At 30.8% G+C, this 16,971-nt stretch overlaps 1 protein-coding gene across 2 annotated transcripts in view; it reads left to right on the forward strand.

The window, feature by feature from the left end:
• Positions 1 to 16,971, forward strand: part of LOC113517474 (aryl hydrocarbon receptor nuclear translocator-like protein 2) — a 60,929-nt gene that overhangs the window by 22,785 nt on the left and 21,173 nt on the right. For both annotated transcript variants that reach the window (XM_031911529.2, XM_026902148.3), the window contains 4 exons: positions 7,758 to 7,930; positions 14,329 to 14,486; positions 16,016 to 16,203; positions 16,609 to 16,777. In XM_031911529.2, coding sequence (XP_031767389.2) covers positions 7,758 to 7,930; positions 14,329 to 14,486; positions 16,016 to 16,203; positions 16,609 to 16,777 — 688 coding nt within the window. The remainder of the gene's footprint in view (positions 1 to 7,757; positions 7,931 to 14,328; positions 14,487 to 16,015; positions 16,204 to 16,608; positions 16,778 to 16,971) is intronic.

The raw sequence follows: 16,971 nt of genomic DNA on the forward strand, positions 1-16,971 counted from the left end.
TGGCCTCCCCACTCCTCTTTCTCGCATTCCAGAACACTTTTATACGAACTTTCCGGACAGACCTCGTATACCTATATTATTAATAGAGAAACCTTTGTAATAATTAACTTCATTGTAAGCTTTTAAAAGATTTTTTTTTTCAAAGAGGTAATCTAATTGCAGTCTATTAGATACTAATTAGACGTAACGAGCCGATTCAATGTTAATTGATATATGTATTATCTTTGTATTGTTCATTTCTAATACAGATACGTATTAAAAGAGTTGATATTTATTTTTTATCAATATTTTTTGTTGTCATATTTTTGATATATCGTGTAGTTCTAAGTTTTCATCACTCCCACAAAAGCACATTGCGAAATATCTCATTGATTATATTAGGATTATTATCACAAATACATACAGTAGAGCGAAAAACATGGACTATTCTTAGTGTTATCAAGGTTAATCTAAGCCAACTATTAACATCCCACTAGTGGACATGGATCTCTTCCCATAAGTAGAAGATTCTAAACTGTTATTATCACGCTGGCCGTGACCGCAAAAGTCGTGAGTTCGAATCTGTTCAACACAAAAAACTTTGTGTCAATTTAAATTACACAGTATGCCGATTAAAATGTTATGTTTTTTGTTGACTCCAGTCAGTTTTCTGTTAGTAAAATAATAATAATATATAAATATGCTCACGATCACGACCCCATTAGGGATTATTCCCTAATGAGGTAATCAGGAACATTTGTCCATTGCTGCCGTTGTGGTGAACGTATCACTCGTAATTTATATCGTATTTCGCATATTATTATTAGAATCTAACATGATAAAGAGCAAGTGTATGAGCATTATTCGGATTTTTTTTTTGATGGGTGAAAATGGTATAGTAACCCCGCCTACGCTAACGGGATAAGCTGGCGGAGCACCAGTGAAGGGTGATCGATGAGAATGAAAACAGGCCAGTTAGCCCATAATGATGAATTCATCAGGAATTCACCATAATAGTTTCCAGGGAGAACAGCGAAGAGGTCGACCTGGTTTGGTATATTGCTAGCAATAGGATTCTCAGTCTCCATTACTAACAATCCCTTTCCCCCCGCATTACTCGGATTAATTGTTGGTTTGTTATCGGTGTTAAACTTTTGTAGTGTTTGGATTATCCTCAAAGTTATATTAGCATATAAAAATTTGTATTAAGGCGTACATGAATTGGTACGCAAGATATTATTACTAATATACTTATAACAAACTTGAAATACATTCGTAACCTTTTTGATTCTGTGATATTTACGTGAAAATTGATTTAAACCCTTACGTTCATATGATAAGTCTTTCAATAAAATCAAACATTTTTCCATGTGACTTGGCTGAAGACTGCACTGACCTGCAACATCGCGAGTGCAAGCTATATTTAAATCTTGGCATCGCCTGCAATGCGATTCACTGTACTATACTCTCATTAGTTACCTGTAAACAAACTTGCTTTTATATTAAAGTTCGATAAGTCGATATCTTTATCTCTTTGAAGTTTGCACACTACATATAAGTGTATAAAATTTTAGAACTACGGAAGTCCAATATTTACTTCTGATGATTGTTTATAAAATATTTAAAAAAAAAGTATTTTAAAACATGTTTTACAATTATGATGGATTTTGCATGTTTTTTTTCCGTAACCGTCTCAATTATGATTATTATAATTAAAATATTCTAAAATAACAAACTATAAATCGTTTGCGAAGAATAATATTTAAAAGATTTTTTCCCCGAATAATTGTTGCTTTATTAAGTGCCAGGAATTAGTTATACAAAAGATATAGCTGAATTCTCAGATGGAGTAGTCTAAGATGTTTGTCGACTGTGTGTGGCTACTGTACGTAGTTATTGTAACACTTAACATACTACCTTTCGACGATCATAATATTTTAATCCAATATAGCCGATGGCGAGTCAACCATCATCATTCGGATTAATTTAATTTATTAATGGTATTTTATATCAGCGGATTGCAATTAATTGATAATATTTTAAGTTTATATACTATTTAAAAACAGTAGGATTCTATAGGATTGGAGTGTTTTTTTTTTCTTAAATAAAATTCCATACTTTAATTGGCTTTAAACAAATAAATTGAAATTGAAAATAGAATACAATATTCCATGATGACGATTTCTTTCTAAGATAAAATACTAATATTTATAACTGTAAATTTGTTTTAAAAATCAAAATATTCAATATACGCATAAAATTATAAATACGAAATTTTGATTAGTGTCTTCAGTAAACCTTCATCTGTCAAAGTACCTATATCGTAATAAAAGCCGTGTAGATCCAGCATATTTTTATGAACTTATTTACACGACTTACGATATCTGGACGTAGTGAGCATAGCACAGTAGTTGATCGCGATGCCGTGACAGTGACCTTGTACAATATAACGGTTGGCAACACTATTGAAATGTATAAAATATTGTATATCTAATGAACCTAGGTATTATAAACAGCTGAGCACAATGGCTCAAAGTAATAACGTATCTTTAACAATAATAGTCGCTTGCACCTGGGTTACGGTGATATGAACCCAACCTATTTTGCTGTGTGTAATTGCAATTTAAAATATACTTGTAGGTAGCCACGAGGTACTCACATGTACATAAGTACTAACCCTACTAACTAGTTAGCTGTTTGAGTTAGGTCAGTGGGCAATTCGTGACGAATCCGCCAGAGATTAGTGATTGCTTTTAGTGGGAACGTGGAGGTAAGCTTGATTGATTACTATTTCCCATTATTAATAATCATTCTTGGACTCCATTGGATAGATATTTATTTATTAATTGCATTATATATATATATATATATATATATATATATAGAAAGAGAGATCGAGACTTTCTAGGTTTATATAGTTTTTATCCCGATTTATGAAGACAAACCGCGTGATTCTGATTCTCTTTCTATAATAGAATAGCTAAGCACCGTCAACAACAAGATGCTCATGCGCTCACTTTTCTAAAATTAAAGACATTAATTCAAAATTATGAACTATCCCAATTGAAAGATAACTTCATTAAGATAAGCAAGTAGCGTTCCTAAAAGGTTAACTTAATTATGAACCCAAAATAGAATCCATTAGATTTTTTGTCCTACATCGTTCGTTAATAAGAAACATAAAGTTTATTGCTTATGTTACTTTAATCTAAAAATGATTAGGTATATGAAAAAATCTTTTTGTAAACAAGTTCTAATGCTTAGACCTTTGATGTGTCACACAACTGACGATAGTCTAACATTGTTTTCAAATTCGGTGTGTATTGGCGTATCCACAATGAAAATCGAGTTGTTCCTTATTTGTCCTATAACATCTCATCATATTTGTTGCTAGCAGTTTAGCTAGCTGACCATTTTCATATACATATTTGTATTTCTATATTATTCTTTTCGAGATCTTTTTTTTTTACATTTTTTTTGTTAGTTCTAATATACAGAATTTCAAGTAGCATGTTATTTTATTGTTTTCCTGTTATACTATTATTATATCTTTCAGTTACCTCAGATTTTATACCTAATTCAATGTTCGTAATATTCTTCAAATACCCTCATCATCATCACAATCAGTCTACTGTAATCCTCTGCTGTTTTTTATCGGACAGTCCATTTAGAAATTTTTCGGTAGGGTTATGGGTACTTAAGAGATTTGCAATTGCTGTTGGAAGGGTAAGACATATGTTAGATAAGGAATAAACTATTTTTGGGATGTGTTTTGTGGAATTATACGATACGACATCAGAAATCAAACTTTTGACTTCGACTTTAGTCTTGCAAAATTATTGAAATAACATAGTGCTTACTTAATGTTTTTAAATATTATTCAGTCGCAGAAAATGATTTGGCCTAGATACCTTGCATATTCGTTAATTGAGAAGTCATTTAACAAACACATTAACTAATTACAAAGTATTAAGTTAAAATTTTAATTTGTAATGTATAATCGTTCTTAAAAATATCGTATAAACCGGTTAACACTGCAAACAAGGGTTAATAGAGTGCTATAAGTCTTTTAGAGTTTTAAGTAGTATAAATCTCTGTTAAAGTGACTATAGTGCATTGTAGTTTTTAATAAAATACATAATATACGAAATAGATAACATAGAAATAACGCGTAAGGTGTATTAGCAAATACAGTTTATCTATTATGTTGCAATGTAAAAGGTATGTTAAATAGATATTCAATAACATATATGTGTATGTGTATTATATATACAACCTTGATTATTTCTATTAATAGACACTATTTTCAAACATCATTTAAAAATATAATACACATAATTTTATGAGTGCATAAAAAAAGTCAAGTAATCATTTTAGCAGTGACTCAAAACCGCTTAATGCAGTCTTCACCTACGTTACAGTATGCTATTAATATATTATAAGGTACTAGTTTCACTGAAGGCGAATATATAGAGATATTTTTTATGCATAAAATACGAAACAAGCTGACGGCCGACCTGAAAGAAAGTCGTCTCCATCATCTACATTGTAATTTCATTACCATATTCTTTAAACAGAAACATATGCAAGCACATATGTTTAACAGTAGAAACGACTGGGACGAAGGTACTTAAACAGACTATTCATGTAGTCTCACTCTGATAGTATAAGATAGATGTAGGTGAGCAACTAAGGATGGAGGTTATTGACGCCCGATCCTCTTTAGGTGGGCTAAATTCGAAAATACCATCTCATAAAGATCTACCAGAGGGAGACTTTGTACAAAAGTCGATTGCATGTGTACCTCTGTCCCATTCGTGTTTCAACCGTGAAGCAGTTGTGTTTGCATAGCTGTGTTTCGGTTTGAAGGGTGGGATATGGCGTGAATTTACTGGGTACAGAGGAATAAAATCTGAGTCCTCAGGAATGGCAACGCATGGGGGTATCATGGGCGAAACAGTATACTCTGTTATGTCCATGGTACTGCTCATGTTTATAGGCGACGGTTACCACTTTCCATAAGTTGGCCCTCAGCTTGTTTGCCATTCTAAGTTGTATAAAAAAATAAATAAAGATCTACATATATGTGCAAAATAATCAGAATTACAATCTTGAAATAAAACATTTTCGAGTTCCGGTAATTACTAATAGCGTACCTACTACAAAGTAACCTATCCCTTTCCGGATATAGAATAATTATAGTTTTTGTGTACTGATTCTGAGTAGTTTTATACATAATTCATTATTCTGGATACACCTATCCTGATATTATAAAGAGAAAAAATGTGATTGTTTATAATGGATTATCTTAAAAATTACATAACCGATTTTAAAAATTCTTTCATATATTTTTAAGATACCTACATAAAACCTACTTTATCAACGAAAAACATAGGCTATTATTTTTGAATTTTTTACCAGTGCGAAGCGGGATCGGCAGTGTTAAATAATGTACATGAACAATAAAAATAATTACGTGGTAAAGGTATAATGTTTAGCATGGTATCTGAATATCATAAACTAAAAATAAAGTCTTGGCTAAATCAGTAAATATGTAATTAATAACAGTAAAAGTTGTCAAATTAAATTATGCATATTCGGCGATAATATCGCGCAAGATATCTACATAAAAAGAATACATAGAAATCCGGAACCTCCTTTTTGAAGTCGGATATAAACGTGTCAAGTTTTATAATATTGAAATAAATGTATTTATTATTAGTAATGGATATATTGTTAATTTATGTCTAAATATTGATCACTTTATTTTAAAAAAATTATAAACTTTTAATATGTGGCAATGCTTCTAATTAAAAAGAAAATTTGCATTTGTGATTATTATAAATTAAAAATAATTATTTCAAATGTGTGTATAATTATTCGTCGTACCTATATTATATAATCAAATGTTATCTTTATATTATTTATTATATCAAAGTAACTTTATTGTTCTATTATTGCAAGTGTATATACTATTTGTAACTTATAAGTAACAGTAAAAATAAAGACAATAGTCGCACTTTAAAGTCAAATTATCGTCATATCGTAATTAGGTCAGTGCCTAAAATATAACTTTTACTTGTTAAAATAGTATATAATAAAAACAAATAATGTATAATGTATTCAAATAACTTTTAGATAATATTAATTCAGCAAAATATTACACCGCAATTGTCTTTCTTAGAAATTTTATCAAAGTCAATTAACATTATGAATATTTATTAACAGGTATACGAAATGTGATATCAACCGATTAAAATTGTAATAGTAGTTTTTGCTAGTGTTGACAATATGGATGGACTTATTAGCATTAGGTAGGTTCATTACTAATTGACATTTGACACAAAGTAAAGAAGTTGACGACGCATTCTAAGTCCAATGTTACTTGTAGGCATAGAAAATGTACTTCACACGAAAGTCATACAAATATAAAAAAGAATATAAAAGGTAAATGTTTCTATACGATCTATATATTCACAAAATATTTCGTGCGATCTATTTCTTTTTTTTTTTATATTATTGTAAATAATCGTTTGCAAACACACATCGAATGTTAATGTATAAAGTTCTTAAATTGTTAATATTTGTAAATTAACTAAACTTACGTACCTACGCATACTATATTCATATAGCAACAATGCAAGCGGAAACAAGTGCTAATATTTTTAGAATTTACAAATACTAACAAGCGGCGCCTAATGGCGTGTTATACCATCAATATTTTAGATTTATGTTGATTAAAAAGGCATGTTCCGCGATTCAATAAGCTGCTACCATGTTACAATGTAATTATTTCGTCTAAGAAGTTTCATTACACAAATGTTATGATTTACAAACATTCAATACGTCTATTTTCGAACGGTGTAATTTTCAAATTCCTCGTACAAGTAGAAAAGCTGCAAGCATAACAACGGAAATGCATTTCAATTTTGGAGAATTATGATGTGGAACTACCATGCATATATGTATGAAGGTCTTTCTTCAATAGTGGCATACATGCAGCATCTTCAGTAATAGTACGACGATTCAAATATATGTATAAATAGTCCAGTATATAATAATTGAGATATCGCTAGCACATAGTCCACTGATGGGAAACTATCAAGTTTTCCATTCATTAAATCTTATATAGAAATGAATCCTACAATGAGCAATGCCAACTTCAGAAGCAAATTTTTCTATCAGGACAAATCTTGTAAAGAAAGAATAATAAACAGTTTTAATGATATCATTAAATTAATGAATGTTTTGTATATAACAATGTAAAATTAATTAGTTCTGATCGTTCAGTAGGAAAATTAGACAAGACAACATAATTCATTACGTTACAGATTAATATTAATGTTGATTACGTTATAAAACAAGGCTATGAGTTTTATCAATTCCACACTTTACATCACTTGATATTCATCGAATAATAAGGCATCGAGTTTTAATCTATAAACAAAAATAGGCATATAAATTTTTGCTCACTTGTACGAACACAGGACAGAAAAATTTTGATTTAGTTCCCACATAGGTCACATCACTAATTGATACCTACTGCTGTATTTAATAGGGGTAAACCTGTGCAACAATTAGGCCACTATTGCTACACTAGCCTGGTAGCATGGTATCAAACTTTTTCAACCGACTTCAAAAAAATAATAAGATTTTTTAGTAGCTTTTATTGTTATCTCAACATAAATCAAACTGTTATTAACTCCGATATATTACGGGCATACATTATATAAAAAGAAAGTTTAAACGAGTAAGCTAACATTACAATTTGTTTTCAGAGACAGCCCGAGGGAGATTCGCAACAAAGCTGAAAAGCAGAGACGGGACAAACTCAACCAGTCCATAGCAGAGTTGGCCTCCATGGTTCCACCTGTGGTGGCTGCGAACCGAAAGATCGAAAAGACTGGTATCCTCAGACTGACCGCACATTATTTACGCGCTCATCAATACGGTGAGTCTCGTTCTCTACTTCTAATAGTTTTTTAAATAAAAAACTTTCCGTAAGTTGCTTCTGTTCTACATATCGAGGCATAATTGTCAGCAGTAATTAAAAAGTAATTTATTTATCGGTTAAATATATGAGCAATTTAGATTAGTATATAGTGCAAAGTGCAATAGACGGACTAAATAGCATTGTTTTCTACCCAACCTTAGAGAGGCACAAAAATTTTGATGAGAGCATAATGTTGTTACAATTTCCATCACTGAAATGTTATTATTGCTGTTAATCTATTATCAATATCGAAATATATTTCTTCGGCAAGCGTATGCGACAAATTATGAAAATTGATAAAATAACCATGCATGAGTATTTTGTAAAAGCAACTATGATAATAACAATGTGTGCCTGTTCACGGACTCGTTTCAGTTGCTTTTTTGTTTAAAATTTAGATTTTTTTATATGTAGATTAATTAAATTAAAAACTAAAATTTCTATCTAAAATTTAAAAGAATTGTCTATCTAAATGTACGTACAGGTCTGAGTTTATTAGCTAAAGGGCTGAAATCTTTGATAAAGCATTAAGCACATATACTTGGCTACTACTACTAACTTTGTTTATCCTCAACTGGCTTTTTGCCCGCTACATCGTACGCGCAGATTTCAAAAGGAAAGCTAATGAGATAGGTTGCTTTTACACAGCGTATCGAAATAAAACATGCACTAATTTTTAAGTTAAATCTTCAGGAACACAACCGTATTTAATTTGGTGCAATGGTAAATAAACAAACAGACAGACAAACATAATTTTAAAAAAAAATATTGTTTTGGGTTCTATTTATCCTATTAAAATTAATTTTAAAAAGTTACAATATTATTATATCCGTAAAATTAGATGAGTAAGTAACTTGCGCCGGGTGAATACCACATTTCTACTACGCAGTACCTACCTACACAGTAGGTATCCCAGTATTTATATTGTCATACGTACTAGTGTTGCTCTAATATTTTTCTAGTTTCGCCACATTCTTTATAGTAATTGTTAATAATATGTGTTGGAATGCGAACTCCACCCATATCAGTTACGCAGGGCATATACGTCTAAATGGGATGTTTGTTGAACGCATATCACCCACTTCCACATGAGGTGGGCTGTGTTCGGTTGCATATTAGGTCTATGATGCAGGTGCGAATTGATTTTGCATTATAATAAATACTTATTTTAATGAAGTTGTTAATACGCATCCATTAACATTATCTTTTACATACCAACCTGTGATTTAGCATCGTTGTTAGGTATTTAGGTATGGGAAAATAATAATTGGAACATTATTTTATTGGAAGTATCAAGATCAAGTAATCCTACATCGAAATCTGTCCTGTGAAAGTTCAAGTAGGTACATACATTCTGCATGATTTTTTTACTAATAATACATCATTTTTAGGTTAGTTATACAAAAGAAAAAAAAATCTTGATAGATATGCATGTTATTAAGTTTTTAAATACGTATCTAATTAATAGTTGCCACCAAAATATTATTTATAAATATATTTAGTTCCTGGTTTATTAATAAATCACATTTAAAATGGATTTAACTAATGCTTATAATAAAATTAGGTCCATTCTTTCATAAAAAAAAAAAAGTATTTCTTTTATTTATCGACTATTATAATTTATGCAGATGTTTATACTTTTGAACATATCTATGTACAATTATGATATTTACATTATCAATATGCATTTAATAGAACTATATTATTTTTATAGTATGTTTATAATAAATAGGTGCTAATTTATTAATCTCAATTATACGAGGGAAGCCACTTACATTGTTGTAGATATAAGTTATGATGTTGCACACTGTTTACAACGCAATGAGAACAGTAGGTATGACTCATTGAATTAGAATATTAATTTATTACATACTCTTACGTATAAGTATACATAATAATAAAAAAATAAACAATAATTTATGATTAACGTGATCGATCTCTCTGGAGATAATTAATTTACTTAAAAAATAAAACTCTCAGCACCAAAAACTACTTACACCAAAATCAAAACGCAGTACGTACCACAGACCTACATTAGACGTAACAGGAAGTTAGAGATTGATTTATGTTGTAGTAAATGCTTATGTGTGACTCGTCTGGAAGAGTATGACCGTTTTACTTACATTTGTTATAATGTGACCTTGACATTTTAATATGACAGCAATGTAGAGGACAATTTTGAGATTTACCATATCATGGTATGGCTTTTTATCGTTGCGATATATAATAATATAAAAACGAAATGTATAATTTTTCAATACGCTTTTTTAAACACTTTCCAATATCGTGGACGTGTAACACAATGAGTTGTCGAAAGAAAATTAAAAGTGTGTAACAAAAGCGTATCTATTTTGTATCTATTGTAATTACTATCATTTTTCATTATATTGTAGCAATAACGTTGTGTAGTACCGTACCCAATGTCTGATTTAAGAATAGAATTATTTCAATAGTAATGCCGAGTTTTTTTTTTTTTGTTTTTTATTAGACTTTAAATAAAATATTAATTAATTAATTAGGTGGTATAAATATAAAAAGGTTTGTGTTTTTTCGTAGCTTTCCTTTGGACACTAATGTAAAACTTCAAATCTAAATGACAGTTCAATATTATATAACAATGAACTCTACTAACTGCTTACTATATATTTGGGTAGGGTTTGAATCAAAGTAATCTTCCCCGGCCTCCTGGAAGACGTCGCGTGTGGCATTATAGGTCGGCTGATTGGGATGGATTGTAAAAGTTCTACGCATCGTACCCATGGACACAGCTCTGCTTTGCGTCGAAGGATGTGGAATCTTATACAACCGCTATTACAAAAGCAATACTAGTAGGCATGGAAGAGACATCCGTAGTTTAATCGGTCTTGCAGAGAAGCTAGATTAGCAAAAAAACTGCATGCGAAGCTTGGACCACGGCTCGTACCAACAGGAATCCTAGTGTTTCTGATGTGAGACGGAAACTAAACGCTGCTTTGAGACTCAGTAAAAGAGTCATCGCCAGTGCCAAATTCGATTTCATCAGCGGAATTAGTAAGTAGCTGACACGTCATTCTTCTAGAAGTCATGCTTTCTGGTCGCTGGCCTAAGTTGCTCAATGCAACTTTAGTCAATAGTCCTTACCTCCTTTATCTAAACCAAATGGTAACTTGGCCAGTAGCACAAAAGAAAAAGCTGATTTGCTTGGCATTATCTTTGCTTCGCATTTGACTTTAGACGCAGTAGATACTGTACCACCGACTAACCCGTGGTACGGGGAATCCAAGCCAGTGATTTCCATATCATAACTGAATGTCCGCCAGGAATTATTATCTCTTGACGTCAGTAAGTCGAATGGCCTAGACAGCATACCGACATTAGTATTAAAGCAATGTGCTTCTGAGTTGTGTCCAATACTTACGTGTCTTTTTGCACTATCATACTCCACAGGGTAATTTTCACCCAACTGGAAAACCACCTTTGTACACCCTGTGCCTAAAAAGGATATACCATAGATCGGACCCATCGAATTATAGGTCTATCACCATCGCTCTTGTCTCTCCAATGCGATGGAGCATTTAATGAATACATAGCTTCTTGGGTACCTACACACACCGCGGCATGAACAGCTTCACAGACATCTATTGTTATAATAAATATAACACTATGCAACGTAAATTATGATATAATAATTACATAATAAAGCTCTGCTAAACTACATAAAGAGAGCAAAGTACAATTCTATTTCAAGACTCAACTCGCTTAATCCGTAGATGATTAATTTTCATGTTATTAAAGCTATTATGAAAAGTGATATGATTATCTTAAAATGGATAATTATATTTTATATATGAAAAATATAAATGAAAAATTATATTTTTCATTTATTGCAGTTTCTATCCGACTGCCGAAGAGTAGAGAGCAATATTTTTCAGGTCTATGTATGTATACATATATGGATTTTCAAATTTTGGAAACTTGTACTTTAAAGAGGAAAAGGAATTATTAACAATGGGGTCTTACCGCCTCATCGCTAGCAATACACCTTATCAGGTAAACCTCCGCCTGGTCTCCTGATGTTTTTAAAAATGAAAATAGAATGGTAACTTTACCTGCCTAATTCGTGATCAATTTGTCGTGACAAATTTTTAGTTTTTGTTAGCTTATTGTGAAACCAACTAACATCATTCTTATTTACGAGTATTATTATTCACAGGTACCCTACCAGCATATTATACCGATAGCGCAGATGGAATTACCATTACATTTTCATCTCATTAAAACCCCTAACCTAAACGCTTTAACAAATTTTTTTTACGGTAGGGCAGTGGACTTAAAGTTTTTTTTTAACCTTTTTTTATAAGCTGATTTTATTTTCATTTTTTTTTACTATTTAATTTAATTGTAATTGTAACTAGTTAATTTTCTTTATAATGCAAGTACAATACAAATAATCTGTCGAAGTTCAACTAGCTCTCTAGATCCAAAATATTATGTTCACTAATATACTGGTCCTATCCAAATAATATTCATATACAAAGTTCATATTTGTCTGTCGGTTTGTAACTAAATTGATAGTCATCAGAGTGTAAGCGTGGGCTATCTTTATGATGTAGATTATTAGTAAATTCTATATACAGAGCAACGGTAGTTTAGGTCTAGGTAGTATAGAACTACCAATACGAAATGAGCTGTTAACAGTATGTAATATATGCACACATGTAAAATTTTAACATATTTCAGTCAAATTGGAAAATTTAACCTATTAACAACATAACGTAATAAATATTTTAAAACATAAATATGTTTACAATTCTCTAATCGCTGTTGACTGCAAACATGCGAAGTAACGTGTGTGTGGACATCATACTATGTTTTAGCACGTGCGTTGCCATGCTTTTTGTTGTAAGGGCATTCACACATAGCGTGCTAATTAATTACGATGTATTAGTGGCTTTGACTTAGCTTGATGGTGTTGTGGCCTAGTGTATTACTATGCCGATTTGAAAGGGCGAGTGTGAGTTCGATTCTGACTGTTATCGATAGATTGTTATAGACTCTGATAATGGTAAAAAATCGATTATAAAATAATCGATATTAAATGGCAATTTAAATGAAATAATACTCGTTAAAATATGAACAAGTCGAGTATTTATTACAGGCATAAACAATGTGGCTACCTATCTGTAAAAGATCAGTTTTGCACGTTTTTTGTCGTCTCTACTATACATAAGAACTGACTAAGAGTAAAATTGTCTGGAGAATAGAAATTTATATCAATTTTTCTATTCAATATATCGATCGATAAAAAACTGGTCAACAATAACACATACAATAATATTAAAATAGATTCTGTAATAATTTCAAAGTTAATTTTCTTGACTATAAGGAGAAGTCAGATTTTAAAGAGACTAAAGTAGCATGCTTTTTATTCCAAGATGACTCTAAAATCTAAAACTAATAATTTAAGCTCGTAACATAACATTTCTTACTAGACAGGTTAAATACGTTAATAAATAAATGAATAAAATGCAAAGTAAAAAGTCTGTCCAATTTTTTACGAATCTGAGGTTAAGATATATAATTTATATATCTTTACCGACAGAGAGGATATCTACAAAACGCGATTGGTCACGATCTCACCAGATTTTTCGATTGATACAGTTCGAACTTTTTTTTAGAAGTAACTTTAAAATTTCATTAATATTATCATTTTCCATCGGCTCAGTATACCACATTAGTTTAGTCCTGTCTGTATATAGAGCCGTACAAAATTGTTACAATTAGTTTTCATGTACAGGTAATGTGCGAATTTATACACCTACTAGATATTAGCTTCTGAACATAAATTATGGCCAGTGAAGTGATACGAGCAATTAGTTGTGTTTGGCTGATGGCCAGAGAACGTAAATTGACATTAAATTAGTATAAATAAACAAAGACATAGCTTATTATAATTTCTTCTCACTCTATAAGGATTACGACTTAATAATTTATATTCCAAATCACAGGCATTATTCAAAAAACACAGTTACGTCTTGTCATCAATCATGAAATGCCGGTTGGACTACAGTAATAAACTCAAAATATTTTTATTTTTTATGCAATGTTACTCAAATTCAATTTAAATCAATTTTGATGATTAAGTAAAATAAGTACCTATATTACCACGCCTGTATCTCATTGGTGTAAGCAGTGATGCTGAGACACTGGTTTATGGTGTATTCGTTTTTTCAGTCGATTTTGTAGGGATGAAAAACAGTGGTATGTTTATTTATCCATTACCGCATAGCCAAAATATACTTATTATCCTAATTTACGCTATTAAATCGAATACTGGATTATAACTAATAATATATAATTCTCTTTCTCTGTCACAGTGTTTGGAGAATCTATCGACCAATCAAATCAAGTGTTCTCCCCAGGATCTATACGAGCACTTTTAGCACATCTAAATGGATTCCTGCTCACCACCACCTATAAAGGCATAGTGGTTGTCGTTTCACAGAACATTCGGCGCTATCTTGGTTATACTGTGGTAAGTAGAGACAAGTAGTACCAACCTATATTTTATCAAAGTATAACTGTACAAAAGGCGTAATTTTATCATAATTTGGTGGGCAAAGATACGTGATGGAGCTAGTATTATACGACCTTTATATATATAATATAAATAAATAAAATATTATACACTTACATAAATAATTATTGCAATAAAATAGTGAAAACTGAAGTCAATGGTAACAGTCCGTACGTTATAAATATATTCCTATGGTCTCTTTTCCACTTTAATACCGACATTGATTTATTCTCCATAAAGTACAGAGACCACACTAGTAAGTGATAATTTATCATACACTACATGTTTCTGCTCTCCTAGGACTATCTGTACTAATACAATATTGTGAACAGAAAAACGTGCCTATTTGAATATTATATCCAACCTATTGATAATTAAACTATTTTTTATTATTTATTAGCTATGCGACTCGGCTTTGCACGGGTAGATAGATTTTTCAAAATCATACATAGCCTATGTTTAACACACACACACTCGTATATATAGATTTTTTAAATAGTTACGTATATATATATATATATATATATATATATATATATATATATATATATATATATACGTAACTATTTAAAAAATCTATATAAATTAAATTAAAGTTACTGTTATTTTTGTCTAAATAACGCATGTGCTCTTTTTTTCTAAAGTCAATAAAAAGCTGCAAGTCACATAAATTATTTTACTGTGAGTAATAATTTTGCAAGTAATTATTAAAAGTGGAAGAGAGTAAATATATAAAATTTATATATTTAATATAAGAATTATATCTCATGCCTATCAATCTCTAAGTGCCCCGTATTTATAACCTTAACTGTATACAGTAAATTTTTATACAATTTTTCTCTTAAATCTTATATTCGTAGTGAGCTATTTTGTAACCCTTTATTAAGATAAAAATCATTCACTTCCCGGCTACTTATGGGTGTATAAAAGAATAATTAGGTATGCAGAAACTTTATCTTACTGTAATAAAATAAAATGAGAGTGAACACGTTGCAGTGTTTTAGTTTAATGTCCTTCTGTTACAACATAAAGAAAGGATTTAAAGCTTTCTATATATGTTAGTAAAAAATTAGTTAGAAGTAACCATTGGCAATTGTATTATTTTTAAAATATTATGTAAATTTGAAAGAAGTCAGCGTATCAATCGTATATGATTTATATATGGTGTCTTTCTATCTTAGAAAATTTTCCTGATCTCTTTGACGTAACAGAGATTACGTACCGTACTCAGCAAAAATAACATGCCGCTCCACACCTAATTCCAATATCCGCCAAAATGATATACTTGCATGTAAGGTGGAAATAACTATTATATAATTTCAACTACTTTATACAGTTACAGATTAGTTACTTTGTATCTGGTGCATCCTGAAAGTTTATGAATATAAAAAAAAATATTTCTAATTACCCAATACTCAAATAAAAACAAGCCGTTCGCAATTAAAAAGTGCATCTAATTGGATGGAATTTATATTTCTATGATATAGCTGGAATTACTGGGGCACAATATCTTGAATATCATACACGAAGACGACCGAGAAATGATGAGAGAACAACTTATGCCCAGGAGTGATTTATTGGGTTCAAATGGAGAACTACTAGTGCCTGATGAGCCGAACGGAAGGCAGATGGTTGCTGCAGCACTAGCTAGTGACAAGAGAAGATTCATTGTAAGGTAAATATTACATCAATACTTTAATAATCATGCTAACAGGAATCAGTGGTAAGGGGATTAGAATCATTTATGTTAATTATGTATCTAAGATTTTAGTATAGTGGAATAAAATATTTTGTAATAAATAATTTTTATATTGAAAATATTAAAAGTTTGACATCTAGTTTCATCAGTCGTTATCCGATTAAAATGATTTATTTTATTATTTATTTTGGAGGTATATAGCAATGGTCCCAGTACATGACAGTGAATTATTTATCAGATAAAGAGGTATAATTCCTTTTCATTACAAGCGACAACAATTTATTATTCTTTTCAAGTCGAATACAGTCTCTCAGTTTTTGAGCTGTCAACATTAATATGTACATACTTATACAATTAATAGCAACATTTTTAACCGTGTAGGTTCAAAAAATTTGGCCAGCGATCAGAGCCGAGTCAATACCTTACGTGCCACGTGGAGGGCTCACTTCGAAAATCAGACTCGGCATGTCAAGGGTACAACCGATGCTGTCAACTGATACGACGCGCCCGTGCACGTAGCGACAACCCTTGCTCCAGCGGAAACGACGTAGTAAGTAATGTTTTGCGTAATAACGACTTATATTGTTATATTATTTGAAAAATACATAATCTAGTACTGGGTTTATACACGCGACCAGTTTCAAAACTTCATCTTTTTCTATAATGTTATAGATATACAAAAAATTTCGAAATCATTCAACAAATTTTAATAAAATTATTATTTTTAACTTGAAAAATATGATA

Source organism: Galleria mellonella, unplaced genomic scaffold (genome assembly GCF_026898425.1).
Source record: "Galleria mellonella isolate WM207_F2 unplaced genomic scaffold, CSIRO_AGI_GalMel_v1 utg33, whole genome shotgun sequence".
Classification (NCBI taxonomy): Eukaryota; Metazoa; Arthropoda; class Insecta; order Lepidoptera; family Pyralidae; genus Galleria; species Galleria mellonella.